General features: G+C 34.6%; 2 protein-coding genes across 2 annotated transcripts in view; one reads left to right on the plus strand and one right to left on the minus strand.

Moving 5' to 3' along the window:
* Window positions 1-238, minus strand: part of LOC140517011 (transcriptional regulator ATRX-like) — a 37,252-nt gene extending 37,014 nt beyond the window's left edge. The window contains exon 1 of the mRNA XM_072627847.1: window positions 174-238. Coding sequence (XP_072483948.1) covers window positions 174-238 — 65 coding nt within the window. The remainder of the gene's footprint in view (window positions 1-173) is intronic.
* Window positions 239-324: 86 nt separating this feature from the next.
* Window positions 325-21,004, plus strand: part of LOC140517010 (transcriptional regulator ATRX-like) — a gene marked incomplete at its 5' end in the record, with an annotated part of 74,893 nt that continues 54,213 nt past the window's right edge. The window contains 9 exon segments of the mRNA XM_072627846.1: window positions 325-434; window positions 1,854-1,921; window positions 5,916-7,585; window positions 9,452-9,539; window positions 11,505-11,607; window positions 12,676-12,846; window positions 13,785-13,923; window positions 16,143-16,252; window positions 20,722-20,868. Coding sequence (XP_072483947.1) covers window positions 325-434; window positions 1,854-1,921; window positions 5,916-7,585; window positions 9,452-9,539; window positions 11,505-11,607; window positions 12,676-12,846; window positions 13,785-13,923; window positions 16,143-16,252; window positions 20,722-20,868 — 2,606 coding nt within the window.

Genomic DNA, 21,004 nt, shown 5'->3' on the forward strand with positions numbered 1-21,004 from the left:
TATACTATACATAAAACATATATATGTACATATTTTCTTCTTAGTTGAACCTGTTAGATGTCATCTATTTAAAGAAATAGATTAATTTTTGTCTTTTTACCAAAGTAACTGTGAAATATAAAAAATATGTCCAGGTATGTGAAAGTCTGTCTCAGGGGAAAAGGGAAACAAACCAAAGAGTTACTTTGTTTTCTTTCTGTGATGAATTAATCTTGTTTTGATTGCCATTATAGTACATAGAGCTCCAGAAAAATTGGATGAAAAATTTTCAAACATTTTGAAGATAGAATAAACTAACCTATGTTTGCAATTGATTTGTTTTAGGAGAAGAGCTACGTAGAAATGTGATTTGTACTGCTTGTGGACAACAGGTGAACCAGTTTCAGAAGGATTCGATATATAGACACCCTACACTGAATGTTCTTATTTGTAAGGTATGTAGTTGTGAAGTTGATGATGATTTTATCATCTGTAGTCTATTATTCCTTTTTTTATCTTGAATAGTTGAGTACAGGACAGCTCTCTTGTTACATTTTAAGATATCCTTTTATTTATGTGAATTCTATAATGATTCATTTGAAAAGTGAAGACACTCTCTGTCTTCAGAAATGGAGTGCAATAAATGTCAAACTCGTAAAAACCATACTTGATTAATAAATTGGTTACTTTAGATGAACTTCATTTTTTAACTTTTACTTGCATGAGAACAAACATATGTCATCAATCTGTAGTAGAGCCTTCTGAACTCATTGCTCTGATCAGTTGGAGTTGATCCTCTTTGATTAAGAAGGACAACTTACAAACAGATACAGGTTATTGTTTTTTAAACAAGATGTTCCTTTAAGTTATGTGTTTCCCTTACTTTACTAAAATTTTCTGAAAAGTGTTGACCATGAGAATGGTAGTATCCTTTTTGGGGTCTGTCAAAGCTTGTTTTCAGATTATTAATTCATTCACCTACTATAAAGCATTTTATTTCTCTTGAAATGAAAAAAATTGTTGATACTTTTTATTTTTATGTCACAATTTTATCTGGTTATCACATTTCTTTAATCCACAGAACTGAAGTTGCTTTCAATAGGAAAAAAAATGTTTAATTAAAAAATCCCATGAAAAATCCAAACCTGGTACTCTTTATGTTTGACAGTACATACAATATTCTGCCCTTGATTGCCTTTGCCTCAAGTGAGAGGAAGATATTTCAAATTACATCTTTTGGGGATTATTACTTCTTATAATAATGAAAAAAGTAGCATTATATAATTGTATTTTATAGCACTCTTAAGTTTTCCAAAGTGCATTACATATACAATCTTGTTTGATGCACAAACAACCCTTTTGGACTGTTATTATAATACCTATTTTGTTGATTAAGAAATTAAGTCTGAAAATGGTTGTTACTTGAGAAAGGATTTCTTTTGAGATCTTCCAACACTACCAACTGTGCTACTACTACTGGGTATCGGATTTCATTTTGTTCTTTGCAATTGTATTATTGTAATAATGTGTGTTGTGTGTGTGTGTGTGTGTGTGTGTGCTGTATATTTTCCTTTGAAAAGCTTTTGAATTTTCTTTGAATCAGTTTTTTAGTTAAAATGAATTCATTGAAAAAAAATTTAACTGTGCTAAATATTTTGTTCAGCCATACCCTAATGATGGGTTACTACATTGGTACTACTACCTTACTATTGCCAAATATTTCTCCATTTTTGCTATGAATAAAGTTATCGCCCCATTTTTATGTATAAAGATATTGACTTCATGAATTGGATTATTTTAAAATTTGTGCTTAGTAAATGTTAACATTTTAACAGATTTTTATATGTAGAATTGAATGTTGATTCCTTTTTTAGAACTGCTACAAATATTATATGAGTGATGACATAAGCCGTGATTCTGAAGGAATTGATGAGCAGTGCAGGTAGGGATGTAGAAAACATGCAGAAAACATAATTATGAAATTTCATGTTTTGTATCAGTGACTTAAAATGTCATCAAATGTCAGAGTATATATATATATATGTGTGTGTGTGTGTGTGTGTGTGTGTGTGTGTGTGTGTGTGTATGTATATGTAGTCTATATTCAAAATGAGGGTGATACAAGTGTTTAAATTTCTGACTATAGACTTCTTTAAACATTTATTTATTTATTTAGTTTTAATTTTCAACATTCACTTTTATAAGATTTTGTTTTAAATATTCTCCTTTCCCTCACCTCTCCTTTTCCTCAAGATAATGTGCCATTTTATATAGGGCAAACATGTAAAACCATATTAAACATTTCTGCTTTAGTCATGTCGTGAAAGAAGAATTCTAACGAAATGTAAAAAACTATGAGAAAGGGGAAAAAAACAATAAAAGAGCAAATAATCTACTTTGCTCTGCCTTCTGAGAGGAGGTTCTTTCTCTCGATGTGGATGGCATTTTGCATGATGAATACTTTGGAATTGTTTTAGGTTCTTGCCTCGCTAAGAAAGGCTAAGTCTATCAGAGTTAGTCCTTGCACATTGTGGCTATTACTGAGTGTAATGTTCTCCTGGCTCTGCTCCCTTCGCTCAGCATCAGTTCCTACTAAGTCTCTCCAAGTATTTCTGAAGTCCACCCATTCCTCATTTCTTACTGCACAATAGTAGTCCATGACATTTATCTACCACAACTTGTTCAGCCATTTCCCAATGGATGGGGATCCCTTTGATTTCGAGTTTTTTGCCACCACAAAAAGAGTTGCTGCAGATATTTTTAGTTTTCCTGTTTCATCATGTGACCCATCCAACAAGTATGATTTGGTAGTTGTTTTGATTTGTATTTCTCCAGTCAATGGTGATTTAGAGCATATTTTTCATATGACTATAAATAGCCTTCGTTTCTTCTTCTGAAAACAGCCTGTTCATATCCTCTGATCATTTGTCAATTGGTGAATGTTAGAGACACTGCCTGTAAAAATTCTTGTCTAGTTTCTCATAATCTTGGTTGTATTGGCTTTGTTTCTGCAAAAATTTCAATTTAAAGTAATCAAAATCATCCATTTTGCGTTTCATAATGTTCTATATCTCTTGTTTAGTCATAAATACTTCCCCTCTCTTTCTTAGCCAGTATCAAGTGCTTTTGATGATTGCTGCTTTATGATACCATTTGAGATCTTGTAGGGATAGGCCACCTTCCTTAGCATTTCTTTTCATTAATTCTCTTGATATTCTGGATTTTTTGTTTTTCCAGATGAATTTTGATACTATTTTTTCTAGCCCTATGGAATAATTCTTTTGGTAGTTAATTGGTATGGCACTGAACAAGTAAATTGATTTAGGTAGAATTGTTATCTTTATTATATTAGCTCGACCTGCCAAGGAACTGGCATTTTTCCAGTTACTTAGATCTGACTTTATTTGTGCGAAAATTGTTTTGTATTGGTGTTCATAGAGTTCTCAGGCTTATTCTGACAGGTAGAGTCTCAAATATTTCATAATGTCTACAGTAATTTTAAATGATATTTCTCTTTCCGTCTCTTGCTGTTGGACTTTGTTAGTGATGCATAGAAATAACCATGATTTAAGTGGGTTTGTATTATATATCCTACAACTTTGTTGTTTGTTATTTCAAGTAATTTTTTACTTGATTCTGTAGGATCTCTTACATATCATTTGCAAAGAGCAATAGCTTTTGTTTCTTTTTGGCCTATTCTTATTTCTTCAGTTTCTTTTTCTTCTCTTCTTGTTAAAGCTAACATTTCTAGTACTATATTGAATGGCACTGGTGATAATGGACATCCTTATTTCACCTTCAATCTTACTGAAGATGCTTCTGTCTTATCCCCATTACCTAAAATTCTTGCTGATGGTTTTAGATACATACTACTTAACATTTTGAGGAAGACTCCATTTATTCCTATGTTCTCTAGTGTTTTTAATAGGAATGGGTGTATTTTGTCAAATGTTTCTCCTGCATCTGTTGAGATAATCATATGAATTCTATTAATTTTGCTGATTTCTATTAGTTATGCTGATAGTTTTTCTAATAATGAACCAGCTCAACCTTCAACCTTCCTTGTATAAATATTTAATATTTTTGCCTTTCTGCATTGGAATGTGAGGTTTTTATATTTTATTTTTATTGTTTTTAGTATATGGTCAATTTTGGGGTTAGGTTCCATTTACCCTGAGAAAAAGATATATTCTTTTCTCTCATCATTCAGCGTTCTCCAGAGGTATCTAACTTTAAAATCCTGTCCATCTCCTTTCTTGTTTATTTTGTGGTTACATTTATCTAGTTCTGAGAGGACATTGATGTCCCCAACACCTGTAGTTTTTTGTTCTTCCTGTCACTCCCTAAATGTCTCCTCTAGGAATTTTGATGATGTACCATTTGGTGCATATATGTTTAATGATATTACTTCACTGTCTATGGTACCTTTTTAGCAGGATGTAGTTTCCTCCTTTATTTCCTTTAGTTATGTGTTTTTGCTTTTGCTTTGTCTGAGATTGGAATTGCTACCAACCTTTTACTTCTATCCTGTGTGTATCCCCCTGCTTCAAATATTTCTTGTAAACAACATATTGCAGGAAAATGTTTTTTAATCCATTCTGCTATCTGCTTCTGTTTTATGGAAGAGTTCATCCCCTTCACATTCACATTTCTGATCACTATCTGTGTTTTTCTCTCCATCCTATTCCCTCCCCCCAACCCCCCTTATGTGTTTTTTTGTCTATTTGCTCCCTTTCTCTTTTCATTAGAGTTTTGCTTTCCACCACCACCTCCCTCAATTTGGCCTTTCCTCTATCAGACCTCCTCCACTTTCTTTCCTTTATGCCCTCCTACTTAGCTACAGGGTAAGTTAGATTTTTATACCTAACAGATTATGTTATTGTGTCCTTGAGCCAAATCTGATCAGAGGAAGATTCAAGCAATACTCATCTCCCTCCCTCCTTCCTGCTACTTTAGTGTATATCAATGTGATGTAATTTACCCTTTTTAATCCCTTCTTTTCTTCTTCTGCCAGTACAATCACTTTTCACTACTAAATTAGACTTTTGTATCACCACATCAAAGTAATTTTATACCCATGCCCTCTTATCTATGTATACACCTTTTAAATGTCATAATAACAATACAATTCTCAAGAGTTACAAGTATCATCCTCCTTTTAGGGATGTAAACTGTTTGCCTTTATTGAATAAAATGTTTTTTTCTTTCCAGCTTACCTTGTTATGCCTCTCTTGAGTATTGCATTTGAAGCTCAAATGTTCTGTTGAGCTTTGCTTTTTTCTTTTTTATCAGAAAGGTTTGGAAGTCCTCTATTTCACTGAATTTCCATCTCCTCCCCTGAAAGATTATGCTCAGTTTTACTGGATTGTTGACCCTTGGATCTAATTCTTTCCCTTATGGAATGTCTCAACCTCCACTGGTGGCACAAGCTCTGCCATTCCAGTGCTGCTTCTCTCCCTGGGCCTGCCATCCAAGATGGGTCTGAGCATGGGCAAAGCAACAAAATCCTGCCTCAGTGCAAGCAACGAGACCCCTGTACTCTTCTTCTGACCGGCTGTTCGACCCCCTTACTGACTGTGGGCTGAGAGCTGCAGAAGCAGCCAGTGCTGATTCACTGGCTCCCAAGGTCACTGACTGGCTTGGACTGGAATATTGTTTTATCCTTTACATTTATTGGTTTTTCTACTCCAGAGTTACTTTTAAGGCAGTATTTTGAAGTTCTAAAGCTGTTTGGATAAGAGAAGTTGAGTGAATTTCTGCCTCAACACTGCTATCTTGGCTCCAAGTATATGTACGATTTTAATGAAAGTGTGTTGTGTTAAGTTTTAAAAATAAGCACATTTTGATTCCTGATTAGTTTTTATTTTTAAGTTTTTAATAGTTGTTTGATTAGGAATGATGCCTTAATATTATTTTTGTTTTGTTTTATATTTCAGGTGGTGTGCAGAAGGTGGAAACCTAATTTGTTGTGACTCTTGCCATAATGCATTTTGCAAGAAATGCATTTGGCGCAATCTAGGGCGAAAAGAGATATCAAAAATAATGAATGAAAAAAATGAGTGGCATTGCTATATTTGCTGCCCAGAACCTTTGTTAGATTTGATTGCTGTATGTGACAGTGTGCTTGAGAATTTATCTCATTTAAAGCAACAGAAGGTAAAGGCTGCAGTTAAAAAGAGTGGGAAGACATCTGACTGTCCCCATGAATTCCACTCCTCCACCAAAAGGGAAAGTAATGCTGAAGAAAAATCTCAGCTAGATAATTCTTATTCTGGTACTGTAGCACATTCTTTTTCATCATTAAATATTCCAGTAGACTTGATTAAAAAGACCATAACAGTGGTTGAGAACACTGCAGTTATGAACTCTAGCTTTTTGACATTTTTGGAACAAACCACCAGTAACTCGGAAATTACCTCAAATACTAAGCTAAATCAGTTGACAGCTATTAGATCTGTGATAAGTGACATAAGTAAGGCTCATAAGGTGTTAGAAGAACACTTGAACAAGAAGATAAGTAGCTTGGTTGTTAGAGACGAGGAAAAAAATAATAAAGAAAGGAAAAATGATGCTAAAATTAAAAACGTAGATAAGAAATTAGAAGAGGAAAATAAATTTGCTACAAAGACAAAAAAGTTTTTGAGTGACAAAATGGATAAAGAAATTATGGTCCCAAGAGCAACAACTGACGAGGTTAATACAAATGAAGAACTACAAAATGAACCTCCCTGTACTTCTAAATCTTTAGATATGGACTTGCCATCTTTTCCTTCTTCAAGACCTGAAGTTATTTTTAAAAATGTAGAAACTTCAGTCACTATCCAGAATGATGAAAATACTGAAGTATTTAAGGACACAGAAAAGTGTCCTTTAGAAACAAATGAATCTTCAGAAGTTGGCAAAAAAAGACCCAAGTTAAAGACATCAACAAGGAAATTATATGTTAAACTTTCTCCCATTTCCAAATCAGATTTCTCATTGAAAGACACTATCGATCAAGAGAAAATAGAAGACGAATATCAACAGGAGACCAGTATTACAGGAAATACTGAAGTCCTCAAGGAAAATATTATCATCCCTGGTAATGACACTACATTATTGAAGGAAGAAACTGACCTTCAAACAACACCTTTAATCGGACAGATAGAAAAAGAGCTTGTTAAATCTAATTCAGAACAAAGTAATAAAAAACGTAGAGAAAAATCATCAGGACAGTGGGGAAAAAAAGGGAGAAAGATTTCTTTGCCTGAAGAAAAGTTCAAGTTAAGTAACAGAGAATCCAATTCAGATTCCAGTGAAAAGCCAAAAAAAGAGGCTAAGAATTCTTCAGAGTCTGATACTGATTTAAAAGATGAAAATATTCAAAAGGAACCTGTATCCAAGGCAAAATGTCACACGCGTAAAGGTGTTAAAGCAAAACGAAAAAGAGAAGATTCTGTTACTAATTTAGATAATGATGACAAAAAAAGTAAAGCCTCTACAGAAAATATCAAGAAGCAGCAGGATGAAAATGATTTTTCATCCCCTTCATCTGACATGTTCAACAGTGACAAGTCTGAAATGACCATTACAGAAAGTACTGATGCATCACATTTTCAGTTGTCAGGTATGTAAAAAATAGTTTAAATTCCTAGAGACATGTTTATTTCTTTTTGTGTGATGATAATTTTAAACTGCATTATTAACATAAGAGAAACAACCTCTTAAAGAGTGTAGATGGTTATGATGTCTTTTTTGTTTACAAAACATTTTTCTTTTATCCACCCTATAATAAAAAAAAATACTTAAAGTTTAGGGAAAGTATATGTATTCTTATTTTGCATGTTCTTATATAATTTGTATTTAAGTATGAAAATTTGGGCAGGAGAATAGTAGTGAAAAAATCACTTAATTTAAAGACTGAGGTTTATGTCCTTTAGTAGGGCAGACGTTCTAAAAATCTCTAAAATTCAGTTTTTCTACCCTATTTATTTTACTTACCTGATTTATTTCACATCTAGACTTTTTAAAAATCACAACATTTAGGTAGCCCAACTCTATTGTCTCTTTGAATTGTTCTCTAGATGAGTTGTTTTTCTGATGATATATATCACATTTGCTTTTACTTTTTCACTTTTGGTTTTGTTTTATTATTTTTTGGTACCTGGTAATTTGTTTCTTTTTTCCCAGTTCGAGTTTTCAAGGAGTTGTTTTCTTCTTTGATCTCTTTTTTCTAATTGGTTGATTGACTCTATTTTCATAAATTTTTTTATTTTCTTGAATTATTCTTATTTTTTTCTCAGCCTCTTCCTTTTTTGTGTGGAGGAAATTTGGAGACCTTGGAAATTTCTGGCCTATTCCACCATCTTTCCAGAATTGTATAAGATTTTTCTAAAAGCCTTCATCCAGTAACTTTCTTTTTTGGTTTAAATCCATCCTCATGTAAAAATCAGTTAATAGAACTTGAGAAAATAATAATAATAACACTCAAAACAAAGAAAAACATAATAATTGGTGTGCTTTTTTTGAATATCTTGCTGTTGTTTCACTAATTTTTAGTTGAATTTTTATGTCATTTTTCAGGTTGATTTTCATTTTTTTCATTTCCTTTGTGCTTCTGTTCATTCCCTTAATTTCCTTTTCTCATTGCCAAAGGTAGCATTTCTTTCAGTATTTTAAATGATATTCAGCTGATCGGTCAACACACACTTACTGCAAATATGTATCGTATTGCAGACACTCTCCTAAGTAGTGGGAATGCGAATCAGGAAGCAGTTATTTATATAAGCAGTGAAAACAGCATATAAGTTACATTCAGAGTAGATACAGGATAATATAAAAAAGGTGTAGACTTTGACTTTTAGCTAAAGGGCAAACCAAGAAGACAAAGCAGAACTTTATATTCTTAGTTGACAGCAAATGATTTGGAGTGTAAAGTTCGGGAAATATTTGTAGATTCGCACACATGAATTGTAGTCTATGCTCAGGGAACGCAAGTGTAAAAAGTCAGGAAATATAGTCATGGAAACCTAAATTTTCATACGGGAGAAAACAAGGAGATTCACAAATGTATTTTATGATAATATACTGAATTCACATTTGGGATATAACCTGGAAGAATGTTACATAGCAAAGTTTATTTTGATCTTCAAGAAAAATATTCTTTGAAAGACATGGAAAATTGTATTACAAGGGGAATGAAAAAAACTGTGCAAAGTCAGATTATGATGTGTGAGGAGCGCTGAACAGAGAAAAGATTGAATTAAGATGGGTTGAAGCAGGGTTGAATGGGGTTTCAAAAGCATAAAGCTTTACCTGTAATTTCAGGAATAATAGGAAGTCACTAGAATTTATTGAGTAGTGGAATGATGTTGTGAGACTTGTGTTCATCTGCTAAATTATTAAAATATTGAGTAAATTTTAATGTAAATTTTTGCAATAGAATGCTAGAGTAGAGCTTAATTTTAATCTTTTTTTTATTCACTAATCAAAGTAAACACTGATCAGTCACTTCATTCTGAGCTTGAAGGAAAGAAAGTTGTGGATGACATCACTGAACATGTTCAGCAGCCAGGGACAAGGTAGTTTAATAATTTTTGTGTTTCATTACCCATATTTTTTTAATGTTATGTTTTAAGAAATTTGTTATATGGATTTTTGGTTTGGATTTAATTGCCATTTCTGTATAATTGTCTATTTAAGAGTTTGTGTTTTCTAATTTAGAAATTGCAAATTTATGGGATAGTCTCATAAAATAGGATCTAATGAGTGTGTCTCTACAATATTTAGTTCTCATGATGTTTAGTTCTCACTTTGGTAACCATTTTTTTAAAGTTCTGGTAATTGCTATGTTGGTACCTTTGTTGGTATAGTTAAAAAAGCAACTTAATTCTTCAAATTATTCAGTGTAAGGGAAAAATCTTATTGTTTATGAAGACTGTTTAAAAATTAAAAAAAAATTATATTGACTTTATTACTTTTTAACAGTTTCAGGAGACAGTTTTTTTATTGATTTAAAAGAATCTTATGAATATTTTATTTATGATCATTTATTAAACACTTTCTATTTACCAGGCACTAAAGGATACGAAAAGAAGTAAAAGATTGTAGTTCCTGCTTCCAGGGAGCGTACATCATAATGGGGGAGCTAATAAGCAAATACACACACACACATACACACATACACACACACACGCACACACACACATACACAAGTAATCTATACAGAAGATAAATAGAAGGTAATTGAAATAGGGAAGACAGTGGAATTAATAGTTGGGAAGAAAATTCACTGTAGAAGGTAGATTTTATTTGAGACTTAAAGGAAGTCAGGGAGTCAGTGCAGAGAAGGAAGGACCTGGAGCTGAGAAATGGAGGGTCCTGTTCATTGAAATAAGGTGTAAGGAGACTGGAAAGGTTCCCAAGTTAGAAGGGGACTAAATTACCAAAGCCAAACAGAGCATTTATATTTAATTTTGGAGGCTGAAGTTTATTGAGTAAGGGAGAAGGGTGTGTATGCTGTGATTGGATTTATATTTTAGGAAAATCACTCAATGGCCAAATCTATGATGGGTTAGAGTGAGGAGAGACTGGAGACTGGTGGATTTCTCAGCAACAGCTACTGATAGGCCCTATGGTGGTTCTGAGGTTGTCAGCCTGGAAAACTGTACAATAAATATCAGGTTTAGATCAACACCCAGCCAGTATAAATTGGATACAAGACTGGAGGGAAAACAAAGAAATTATTTTCCCAGTCTGTGGATAGGAGAAGAAAATAGGAGAACTTTGGACTTATTAAGAGTGAATTGAAATGAGAATATTGATAACATTAACAGCTTTCAGATATTTTAAAGCATTTATTGATCCTGTAATAAACAAGAGTCTAAAGGAAAGAAAATGAAATTTGACACTTATTTTCTGCCCAACAATAAACATAAAATGTAGAGACGGGTACATTTTCAGATATGGCTAATGTGGGAGCTTGTTTTGCTAAACTCAAAGCTATGTATAATAATACAAAATATTATTTGAAATTGAGTGAAAGTGACATGAGTTTAACAAAAATGCTTTTGATGTGAAAAATATTAATAAATAAAAAATAAGATCATAGGTTTGTCCATTATTAATGTCAGTTTAACAGAGTACTAGAAAAGTTGGCTAAAGCAATAATGTAAGGGAAATTGAAAGTAACGCTTTGGCTGCATGTTATAGATTTGGCTATGCAACAATTGTAAGTCTTTTGTTGTTTTTGTGATTTTGCACAAACCTTGTAATATTGTATGAAATGATCCTTGGTCATTTGTGTCCATATGAACTAGCAGAAGTTGATGGGAATCACTTTAACTAGGTTCCCTGCCCTTCTTAATAGCAAGGTTAGAAAAATAACTGAACAACAACTTATAGAGAAATAGAAAATAGAGATATTGGTGTGTGTGTGTGTGTGTGTGTGTGTGTGTGTGTGTGTGTGTGTGGTATATGATGTGTGTGTATTCTCCAGTGGTATGTATTTTATTATGATACTCAGTTTTACCTTCATTCCCTATCAGCTCAGCAAAAAGCATAATGGTCCATAGTAATCAACGAAGTTACAAACAGAAGAAAAGGAAACATATTAAAGTAAAGGAGAATTTATCAACTGAACATAATAAGGTATATATTAGCCTTTTTTCCCCTTCCCTAACCTTAAATAAATTATTTCTCTACAGTTTTATATATATATATGTATATATACATATATATATAACCAGTTTAAAATATATATGTACATTTTATTTTTTCATAGTTTAAACTATAACAATTAATTTTCATAGATATGCTAATTTACACATGATACACATTTTATGAAATAATACAGTATAACTAGATATATTTAGGTGCTTTTCTACTAAAACAAATTATCTTTGTTATAGTTACTTAGATATCTTGTTGTCATTTGCTATTCTTACATGCATATTCCTGAAGCTGTGCTAAAGGACTGACTTTTCATAGTGCCATTTTTCATTTTATGAAATTTCACCAACACTGTGTGTCCTAGGATTCGTGTTAAATTTGCTTTCTATTTCATTTGTAGCATAATATTATAAAATGTTTTCCAAGTGTAAGCCTTTAGCTAGCTGAACCTTGGTAGTTTTATCACTTTTGCATAGGATTATTTAATTTATTAGTAAATGCGTATCAATTTTTGCTGTTCAGTTTTGTGTTTCAGTCATTTTTCAGTTGTGTCCAACTCTTCATGACCCCATGTGGGGTTTTCTTGGCAAAGATATTGGAATAGTTTCATTTCCTTCTTCAGTTTGTTTATTCACGGTCACATAACTAGTAAGTGCCTGAGACTAGATTTGAACTCAGGAAGAGGAGTCTTCTTGACTCCAGGTACTATATCACCTGCATCAACTAGCTACCTCTAAACATTTGTCAGATGTCCATTAATGATGACATTTGTTATGAATTTATCTTTAATATTTTTAAAAACATAGCACACTCAAAACAAGCTATCATAGTTATTCCTTCCCATGTACTTTTGTACATTAAAAGTATTCTACTTAAATTAAGTATATCTTATAGAAATAGAGTTGAAAGGAATCTCTATAACCTTTAAAGTCTTACCCTTAATTGTCCTTAATCTATATGCACTGAATAGTGATTTCATTTTGTTAGTTTGTGTTGGATTCTAGGGTGTTTTTCCCTATATCTAACAATTACTTCCAATTATTACAGAATCTTTCTGAAAATGATGAATCAAAGTCACCAGAACAAAGTAGAAAGAAAATTAAAAATATCCTTGACAATGATAAATTACAAAGAGAAACACAGAAAGCACTTAAAGAAGAAGAGAGGAGAAGAAAACGCATTGCTGAAAAACAGCAAGAAAGAGAAAAATTAAGAGAGGTGAATTACTAAATACTAGATATGATTCTTGTCTTCTTGAATTCCTGCTAATATTTAAAACATATATTCTTCCAGGTTGCATATACTAACCTAATGTGAATTCAGCATTAGCCTTAATACATGGTCAGTTTTTGTGAATATTCCATGCACTGCTGAGAAATTCACTCTTTTCTACTCAAATCCATTCAGTATTCTCCCAATTCTAATTCAATCCATTAATTTCTTTCTTGTTTATTATTATTTTTTCCAAATTTATTAATTTGTTTTCAGTTTTCAACATTTACTTCCATAAGTTTTAAATTTTTCCCCGGTCCATCCCCCCCAAAACACACAATCTTCTGTGGGCTCAAGACATGTGTTCCCATTACACATAAATTACACATCCATTTTTACAGTCATGTTGCATAGAAGAATTACAGCAAATGGGAGAAACCATGAGAAAAACAAAACAAAACAAAATCTGACAAAGAAGAAAAGAGTCCACTTCATTCTACATTATTCTTATTATTAGTTCTGACTTTGATGACCTTACAGGCATTTACAGATCTAAATCTGTGATCTGCTGAATTGCCTTTCTTCTGTGAGAGTTCTTTTCTATAGAACTGGAATTACCCAGAATGTTTAAAGCCGAAGCAATTAATTAAAACTTTAAAAGAATATAAGATACTTGAGAACAGAGACTATGCTCATGTTCTCTCAGTTTCTCAAATGCATTTCCTCTGATAAATATGTCATACTTGATGAGGTTAATTGGAGTAAAATGAAAATTGCTAAATCCATACTTTGCTAAAAATAACTTTTGCCATTTGTTTTGTATTTATCATTATCATTTACCATTGCAGATTTGAGACCAAAAAAATTTAAAAAAATTAATACATTAATTGTTCCTATTTTTATTTTCCTGATAATTCAACTGTTTTTTACCCTTTTTCTTGCAGGTGGTAGATAGTTCTGCTTCACCTACTGAGTGTCCAATTACAATCAAACTTGTTTTAGATGAAGATGAAGAAACCAAAGAACCTCTGGTTCAGATTCATAGAAACCTGGTTACCAAATTGAAACCTCATCAAATAGATGGTAAGGATGTATGATGTATTGATATATTTAAAATACATTTTAAGTGACTTATTTACATAATTCTTTTTATTGTCTTAGAACATAAGCAGTTAATATATAGTTTGCATGCATTGGTGAAAGGAAAATTTCTTGGGGGATGTGTGTATTTTTTTTTTCATTTTTTCATTTTTTTTCATTTTAAGCATTTTATTTTATTTTAAATATTTTAAATATTTAAAAAAATTTACTCATTTATTTTTAGATTATGACATTCATTTCCACAAAATTATGAGTTCCAATTTTTCTCTCCATCTCTTCCCTACCCTCACTCCATAACACCTTGTATTCTGATTGTTCCTTCCCTCAATGTGACCTCCCTTCTATCACACCTCATTCTTCCCTTATCCCCATGTTCTCTACCTGTATTTCTTATTTCCCAGTTATATGCAATAACAATTCTCAACATTCGTTTCTAGTACTTTGAATTCTAACTTCTCTCCCTCCCTCCGTCCCCACCCGTCCCCACTGAGAAGGCAAGCAATTCAGTACAGGCTATATATGTGTCGTTTTGCAAAAGACTTTCATAGTAGTCATGTTGCGTAAAACTAATTATATTTCCCTCCATCCTACCCTGGCCCCGCTTTTTTCTATTCTCTCATTTGATCTTATCCCTTCCCGAAAGTATTTACTTCTGATTACTCACTTCTCCCATTTGCCCTCCCTTCTATCATCCCCCTCATCTCACTTGTCCCTTTCTCTCCTACCTTCCTGTAGTGTAAGATAGATTTTCATGCCAAATTTAGTGAGCATGTTATTCCCTGCTTAAGCTGAATGTGATGAGAGTAAGCCTCCTCCCTTTTCTCCTCCACTGAAAAAGATTTTTCTCATTGCTTTTATGAGTGATAATTTACCCCATTCCATTTCTCCATTTCTCCTCCCAATATACTCCTCTCTCACTCCTAAATTTTATTTTTTTATAGTTAACATCCTTTCTGATTCAACTCAACCTGTGCTCTCTCTCTATGTGTGTGTGTGTGTGTGTGTATGTGTGTGTGTGTGTATGTGTGTGTGTGTGTGTATAATCCCTCCACCTATCCAAATACTGAGAAAAGTCTCAAGAGTTACAAATATTATCTTTACATGTGGGAACGTAAACCATTCACCTTTAGAAACTGTTGACTTGATTTTCAAACACTTCCATGGCCTGAGCTCATTGCATATCCATTTTGGAGTTACTGGATGCAGAAGCCTTGACTTCCTGTGACGGTATGCATTGTTCTTCCTCCTCTGAAAGGATGGAAGGGAATACCTGTTCACCAAGAGAGTAACCTTCTGTGGTCTTATTTTTTTCCCCTTTTTGGGCATTTTCCCAACCAGTTACTTGGTTTCTGAATCCTTTGTCAAGAGGAGGGTCCTAGTGCTCTTCCTCACTCCAGGACCATGCTCGGGGCTGAGATTTAGATCAGTTTCTCAATTCCTCCAGGGGCTTTAAGCAGAGCTGCTCTCACAATGGATGCTGCTGCCTGACTCTGCCACTGCCATGCAGCTCTATTGCCCTGCTGCTGCTGCTGCTGCTGCTGCTGCTGCTGCCTGGGGCTCGTGCTGGGGGGAACCCTGATCTCCTCTCACCCAGCCTGGAAAGCCTTCTCACTGACCTTTGAAGCTTTCTTCAGCGCTTGTGGGTTGAGGGATCTGAGACTCTCCCTGCTGGGGATTCTGCCATGGCCTGTTCTGGTATTGTTCCTCCTGGTGCACATGGCCAGCGTCCTGTGGGATAGACCTTTCCTGTCAGCCTTCCAGGTTACCTTTGCCTGGAAATCTCTTTCATTCTGTTGTTCTGTGGCTTCTGCTGCTCTAGAATTTGTTGAGAGTCGTTTTTTACAGGTATTTTATGGGTTGTGGGGGAAGAGCTAGTGTATGTGCATCTTTCTAATCTGCCATCTTGGCTCTGCCCCTCTTAAAATTATTATTAGAGAAATTTAAATACAATTGTTATTTAAATTTCTTTAAACAAACCTAGACATGAAACAATTGATAAAAATTAACAAGTATGAATTTAAGGTTTTTTTAAAACTTAAACTCACCAAATATATATTATATATTCAGCATATGTAAAAGCCTGAGGACTGAGAGAATATAAGCAGTTCCCATCTGGTTCCATAGTCCTCGTTAAAATTTTGAAATTTTGACTAAAAAGTCACACAAATTTCAAGGTTTTTTTGTTAATTTATTTTACATAGGTGTTCAGTTTATGTGGGATTGCTGTTGTGAATCTGTAATACAGACAAAGAAATCAGCAGGCTCAGGATGCATTCTTGCCCACTGTATGGGTCTTGGGAAGACACTACAGGTAACATATTATAAAAATTCAGGATAAATTGTATCTTATCTTGCTATCTTGAAATTAAGTGTAGTACATGTTAAACTTCCTAAAATATCTTGAACTTGTTGCTTATTCAGAATTGCAGCCATTCCTTTGCTAATTCCTTTCTTAATGCCAGAGACTTTCACCTGGTAAGGCATAAAGCTTTTTAAGAAAGGAACTTTTGCAAATCTTGAGAATGCAAAGGAAAAAGACAGTTCTTGTGCTACAGAGCTCACAATCTAATTGGAGAAAAGTGTATTTGGTAAATTTGAGATAATTTACAGAGGTAAAAGGAAAACCAGAAGACTAAGAAGAAAAGGTATGGGGAACAACCAGAGAAATTTCCTGGAGAAAAGAAATGAAATGTTTTCTGGGAGAAAAGAGCAAGATATAGAGGGACCAAGGTGAAGGTTTTAAATGCTAGTAAGAAAATTTTATATTTCATCTTCCTTGTGATGGAATTTGTTGTGAAGAGAAATGACATGGGCACAGTGGAAGTTTAGGAAAATCAGTGATAACTAAACAGAAGAACTTTACAGACGCATAAAAGACTAACATAGAAACATTTGGATGTATATAGTCATTTAGGAAAAATCACTTGAGGAGTCAATGTGGAGAATGGATTGGAGTGAAGATAGATTTGAAGCAAGAAGACAGTTATGAGAGTGGTAAAAATGAAGAAGTCCCTTAGGGGTGAAAGCTGCAACGATATCTAGCCCCACTTAGCAACCCCCAGTTTTCTGTTTCTTCTAATGTCAGTTACATCAGTTTCCACCATCACCTCATTTCCCTATCTTCATACATGTCAGGTAATTTCCTCAGTGCTTCACTAATTTGCTTCTGATGTCATCATCCATTCAGGTTTTTTTTTTTTTAATTGTGTTTGTGATCCATTTTGAGGTTTTCTTTCCTTTTTTTTATTTATTTAAGTTTTCAACATTCATTCCAAAAAATTTTGGGGTTCCAAATTTTCTCCCCATTTCTCCCCTCCCCCCAACTCCAAAACGCTGAGCATTCTAATTGCCGCTATCACCAATCTGCCCTCTCTTCTAACGTCCCTCCCTTCCCTTATCCCCATCTTCTCTTTTGTCCTGTAGGGCAAGATAAATTTCTGTATCCCATTATCTATATTTCTTATTTCCCAGTAGTGAGAACAGTACTCGACAGTTGATCCTAAAACTTTGAGTTCTAACTTCTCTTCATCCCTCCCTCCCCACCCATTCCTTTTGGAAGGCAAGCAATTCAGTATAGGCCATATCTGTGTAGTTTTGCAAATGACTTCCATAATAGTCGTGTTGTGTAACACCAACTATATTTCCCTCCATCCTATCCTGCCCTCCATTGCTTCTATTCTCGTTTTTGATCCTATCTCTCCCCAAGAGTGTTGACTTCTAATTGTTTCTTCCTCCCATTACCTTCCCTTCCATCATCCCCCCCACCCTGCTTATCCCCTTCTCCCCCACTTTCCTGTATTGTAAGATAGGTTTTCATACCAGAATGAGTGTGCATTTTATTCCTTCCTTTAGTGGAATGTGATGAGAGTAAACTTCATGTTTTTCTCTCACCTCCCTTCTTTTTCCCTCCACTAAAAAGTCTTTTGCTTGCCTCTTTTATGAGAGATAATTTGCCCCATTCCATTTCTCCCTTTCTCCTCCCAATATATTTCTGTCTCACTGCTTAATTTCATTTTTTTAAAGATACAAACCCATCCTATTCAATTCACTCTGTGCTCTCTGTCTCTCTGTGTGTGCATGTGTGTGTGTGTGTGTGTGTGTGTGTGTGTGTGTGCGCGTAATCCCACCCACTACCCAGATACTGAAAAGTTTCAAGAGTTACAAATATTTTCTTTCCACGTAGGAATGTGAACAGTTCAACTTTAGTAAGTCCCTTGTGACTTCTCTTTGCTGTTCACCTTTTCATACTTGTCTTCATTCTTGTGTTTAAAAGTCAAATTTTCTTTTCAGCTCTGGTCTTTTCATCAAGAATGCTTGAAAGTCCCCAATTCCATTGAAAGACCAATTTTCCCCCTGAAGGATTCTACTCAATTTTTCTGGGTAGGTGATTCTTGGTTTTAGTCCTAGTTCCTTTGACTTCTGGAATATCATATTCCATGCCCTTCAATCCCTTAATGTAGAAGCTGCTAGATCTTGTGTTCTCCTGATTGTATTTCCACAGTACTTGAGCTGTTTCTTTCTAGCTGCTTGCAATATTTTCTCCTTGACCAGGGAACTCTGGAATTTGGCTACAATGTTCCTGGGAGTTTCTCTTTTCGGATCTCTTTCAGGAGGTGATGAGTGGATTCTTCCAATATTTATTTTGCACCCTGGTTCTAGAATATCAGGGCAGTTTTCTTTGATAATTTCATGAAAGATGATGTCTAGGCTCCTTTTTCGATGATGGCTTTCAGGTAGTCCCATAATTTTTAAATTGTCTCTCCTGGATCTATTTTCCAGGTCAGTTGTTTTTCCAATGAGATAGTTCACATTATCTTCCATTTTTCATTCTTTTGGTTTTGTTTTGTGATTTCTTGGTTTCTCATAAAGTCATTAGCCTCCATCTGTTCCATTCTAATGTTGAAAGAACTATTTTTTTCAGTGAGCTTCTGAACCTCCTTTTCCATTTGGCTAATTCTGCTTTTGAAAGCATTCTTCTCCTCATTGGCTTTTTGAACCTCTTTTGTCAATTGAGTTAGCCTATTTTTCAAGGTGCTATTTTCTTCAGCATTTTTTTGGGTCTCCTTTAGCAAAGTGTTGACTTGCTTTTCCTGCTTTTCTTTCATCTCTCTCATTTCTCTTCCTAGTTTTTCCTCCACCTCTCTTACTTGATATTCAAAATCCTTTTTGAGCTCTTCCATGGCCTGAGACCATTGAATATTTACTTTGGATGTTTGGGATACAGAAGCCTTGACTTTTATGTCTTTCCCTGATGGTAGCCATTGTTCTTCCTCATCTGAAAGGATGGGAAAAGATATGTGTTCACCAAGAAAGTAACCTTTTATAGTCTTATTTTTTTTCCCTTTTTTGGGCATTTTCCCAACCAGTTATTTGACTTTTGAGTCCTTTGTCAAGAGTAGGGTATACTCTGGGAATCTGTAATATCTTGGTTCCTCCAAGGTGTCACAATGCAGTGTGTACACTGATCGGGAAGCAGGGAGATTTTTGTGTCCAGAATCTTAGTAGTTACTTCTCCACAACCACCTGGTCTCCAGGTCCACCAAGTCAGCACTGGAGGCTGATTTTCAGATACGCTGGATGGGCAGGGCCGCCATTCAGTGTGAGACAAAGACCAGCTCAGCCAGCGCCTCCACACAGGGCTGAGATACGAGTCAGTTGCTCAGTGCCCCCAGGGGTTTTACAATCCAACAATGTATGTGGGCTGCTGCAGGGGCTGCTGTGAGAACTGCTGCCGCCTGCCCAATGTGGCCTCTGTGACCACTGCCTAAGGCCGGAGCTATGGGAAGGCCCTTCTCCCTTCCTGGCCAGCTGATAAAACCCTGTCACTGACCTTTGGCGCCTGTGGGTAGAGGGATCTGAGGACCTGCTTCTGCATCCTGCCCCCGAGGTTTCTTCCTCTCAGAGTCTCATTGCTCGGCCAGAGCTGGGCTGGGCTCTGCGCTCTGCTCTGTGTCCGGTGCAACTGACATTTCCCGTAGGTCTTTCAGATCACCCTGGGCTGGAAATTTCCTTCACTCTGTTGTTCTACTTCCGCTGCTCCAGAATTTGTTGAGAGTCCCTCTCTACAGGTATTTTATGGGCTGTGGGGGGAGATCCTGAGTATGTGTATCTTTCTACTCCGCCATCATGGCTTGGTCCCCCTATTTGAGGTTTTCTTGTCAAAGATACTGGAGTGCTTTGCCATTTTCTTCTCTAGCTCATTTTACAGATGATGAAACTGATGCAAATGGGTGAAAGTGACTTGCCCAGGGTCACACAGATAGTAAGTATTTGAGGCTAGATTTGAACTCAGGAAAAGTAGTCTTCCTGACTCCTGGTTCAACACTCTATGCACCTAGCTTCCCATATTTTGGGAAGAACAGAAGGATTAAAAGTGTTTTATTCAATTCCAGTAGTGAATCTAAACCTAAATTAGGTCCAGTTCAAAACATGAATAGAGAAATTAATCAGAAGTCAGTGTACATGATGAGGACCAAATAATAGCAAAAAAAAAAAAAAATTGACTAGGTTTTATAAGCTAGCAAATCACTGATGGGAATGGTTTGTGGATCACCTGTGTATATTCTGACCACTAATTTGCCAGAGTAAGAAGATAACACATGAAATTGAATAAATTTCACTTTACCTTTTTAAACAAGCTATTAATGCTTTTAAAAAGGAAAGCAGATTAAAGAATAAACTTTCAGCAATATTATAACTGTTTCTAAAGTAATTTTAAAAATTACTGATTGTAGTTATATTTATTTCAACCTGTAATTAAGAATACTTGATTTTTTTTAGGTGGTTACTTTTCTTCATACAGTTCTTTTGTGTGACAAATTGAATTTTACTACGGCTTTAGTGGTTTGCCCCCTTAATACTGCCCTCAACTGGATAAATGAATTTGAGAAATGGCAGGAGGTATTGGAAGATGACAAAAAACTTAAGGTGCTGTGAATTTTTAGATTTTTCACATAAGAATATGTATTTTACAGTATATTTTATTTTAAAAATGGATTTTAAAAATAAAATTCAGTATATTTTAATTGAAGTTGAGGAATATTTTAATGAAATATTTTAGTAC

Source organism: Notamacropus eugenii, assembly GCF_028372415.1.
Source record: "Notamacropus eugenii isolate mMacEug1 chromosome Y unlocalized genomic scaffold, mMacEug1.pri_v2 SUPER_Y_unloc_4, whole genome shotgun sequence".
NCBI lineage: Eukaryota > Metazoa > Chordata > Mammalia > Diprotodontia > Macropodidae > Notamacropus > Notamacropus eugenii.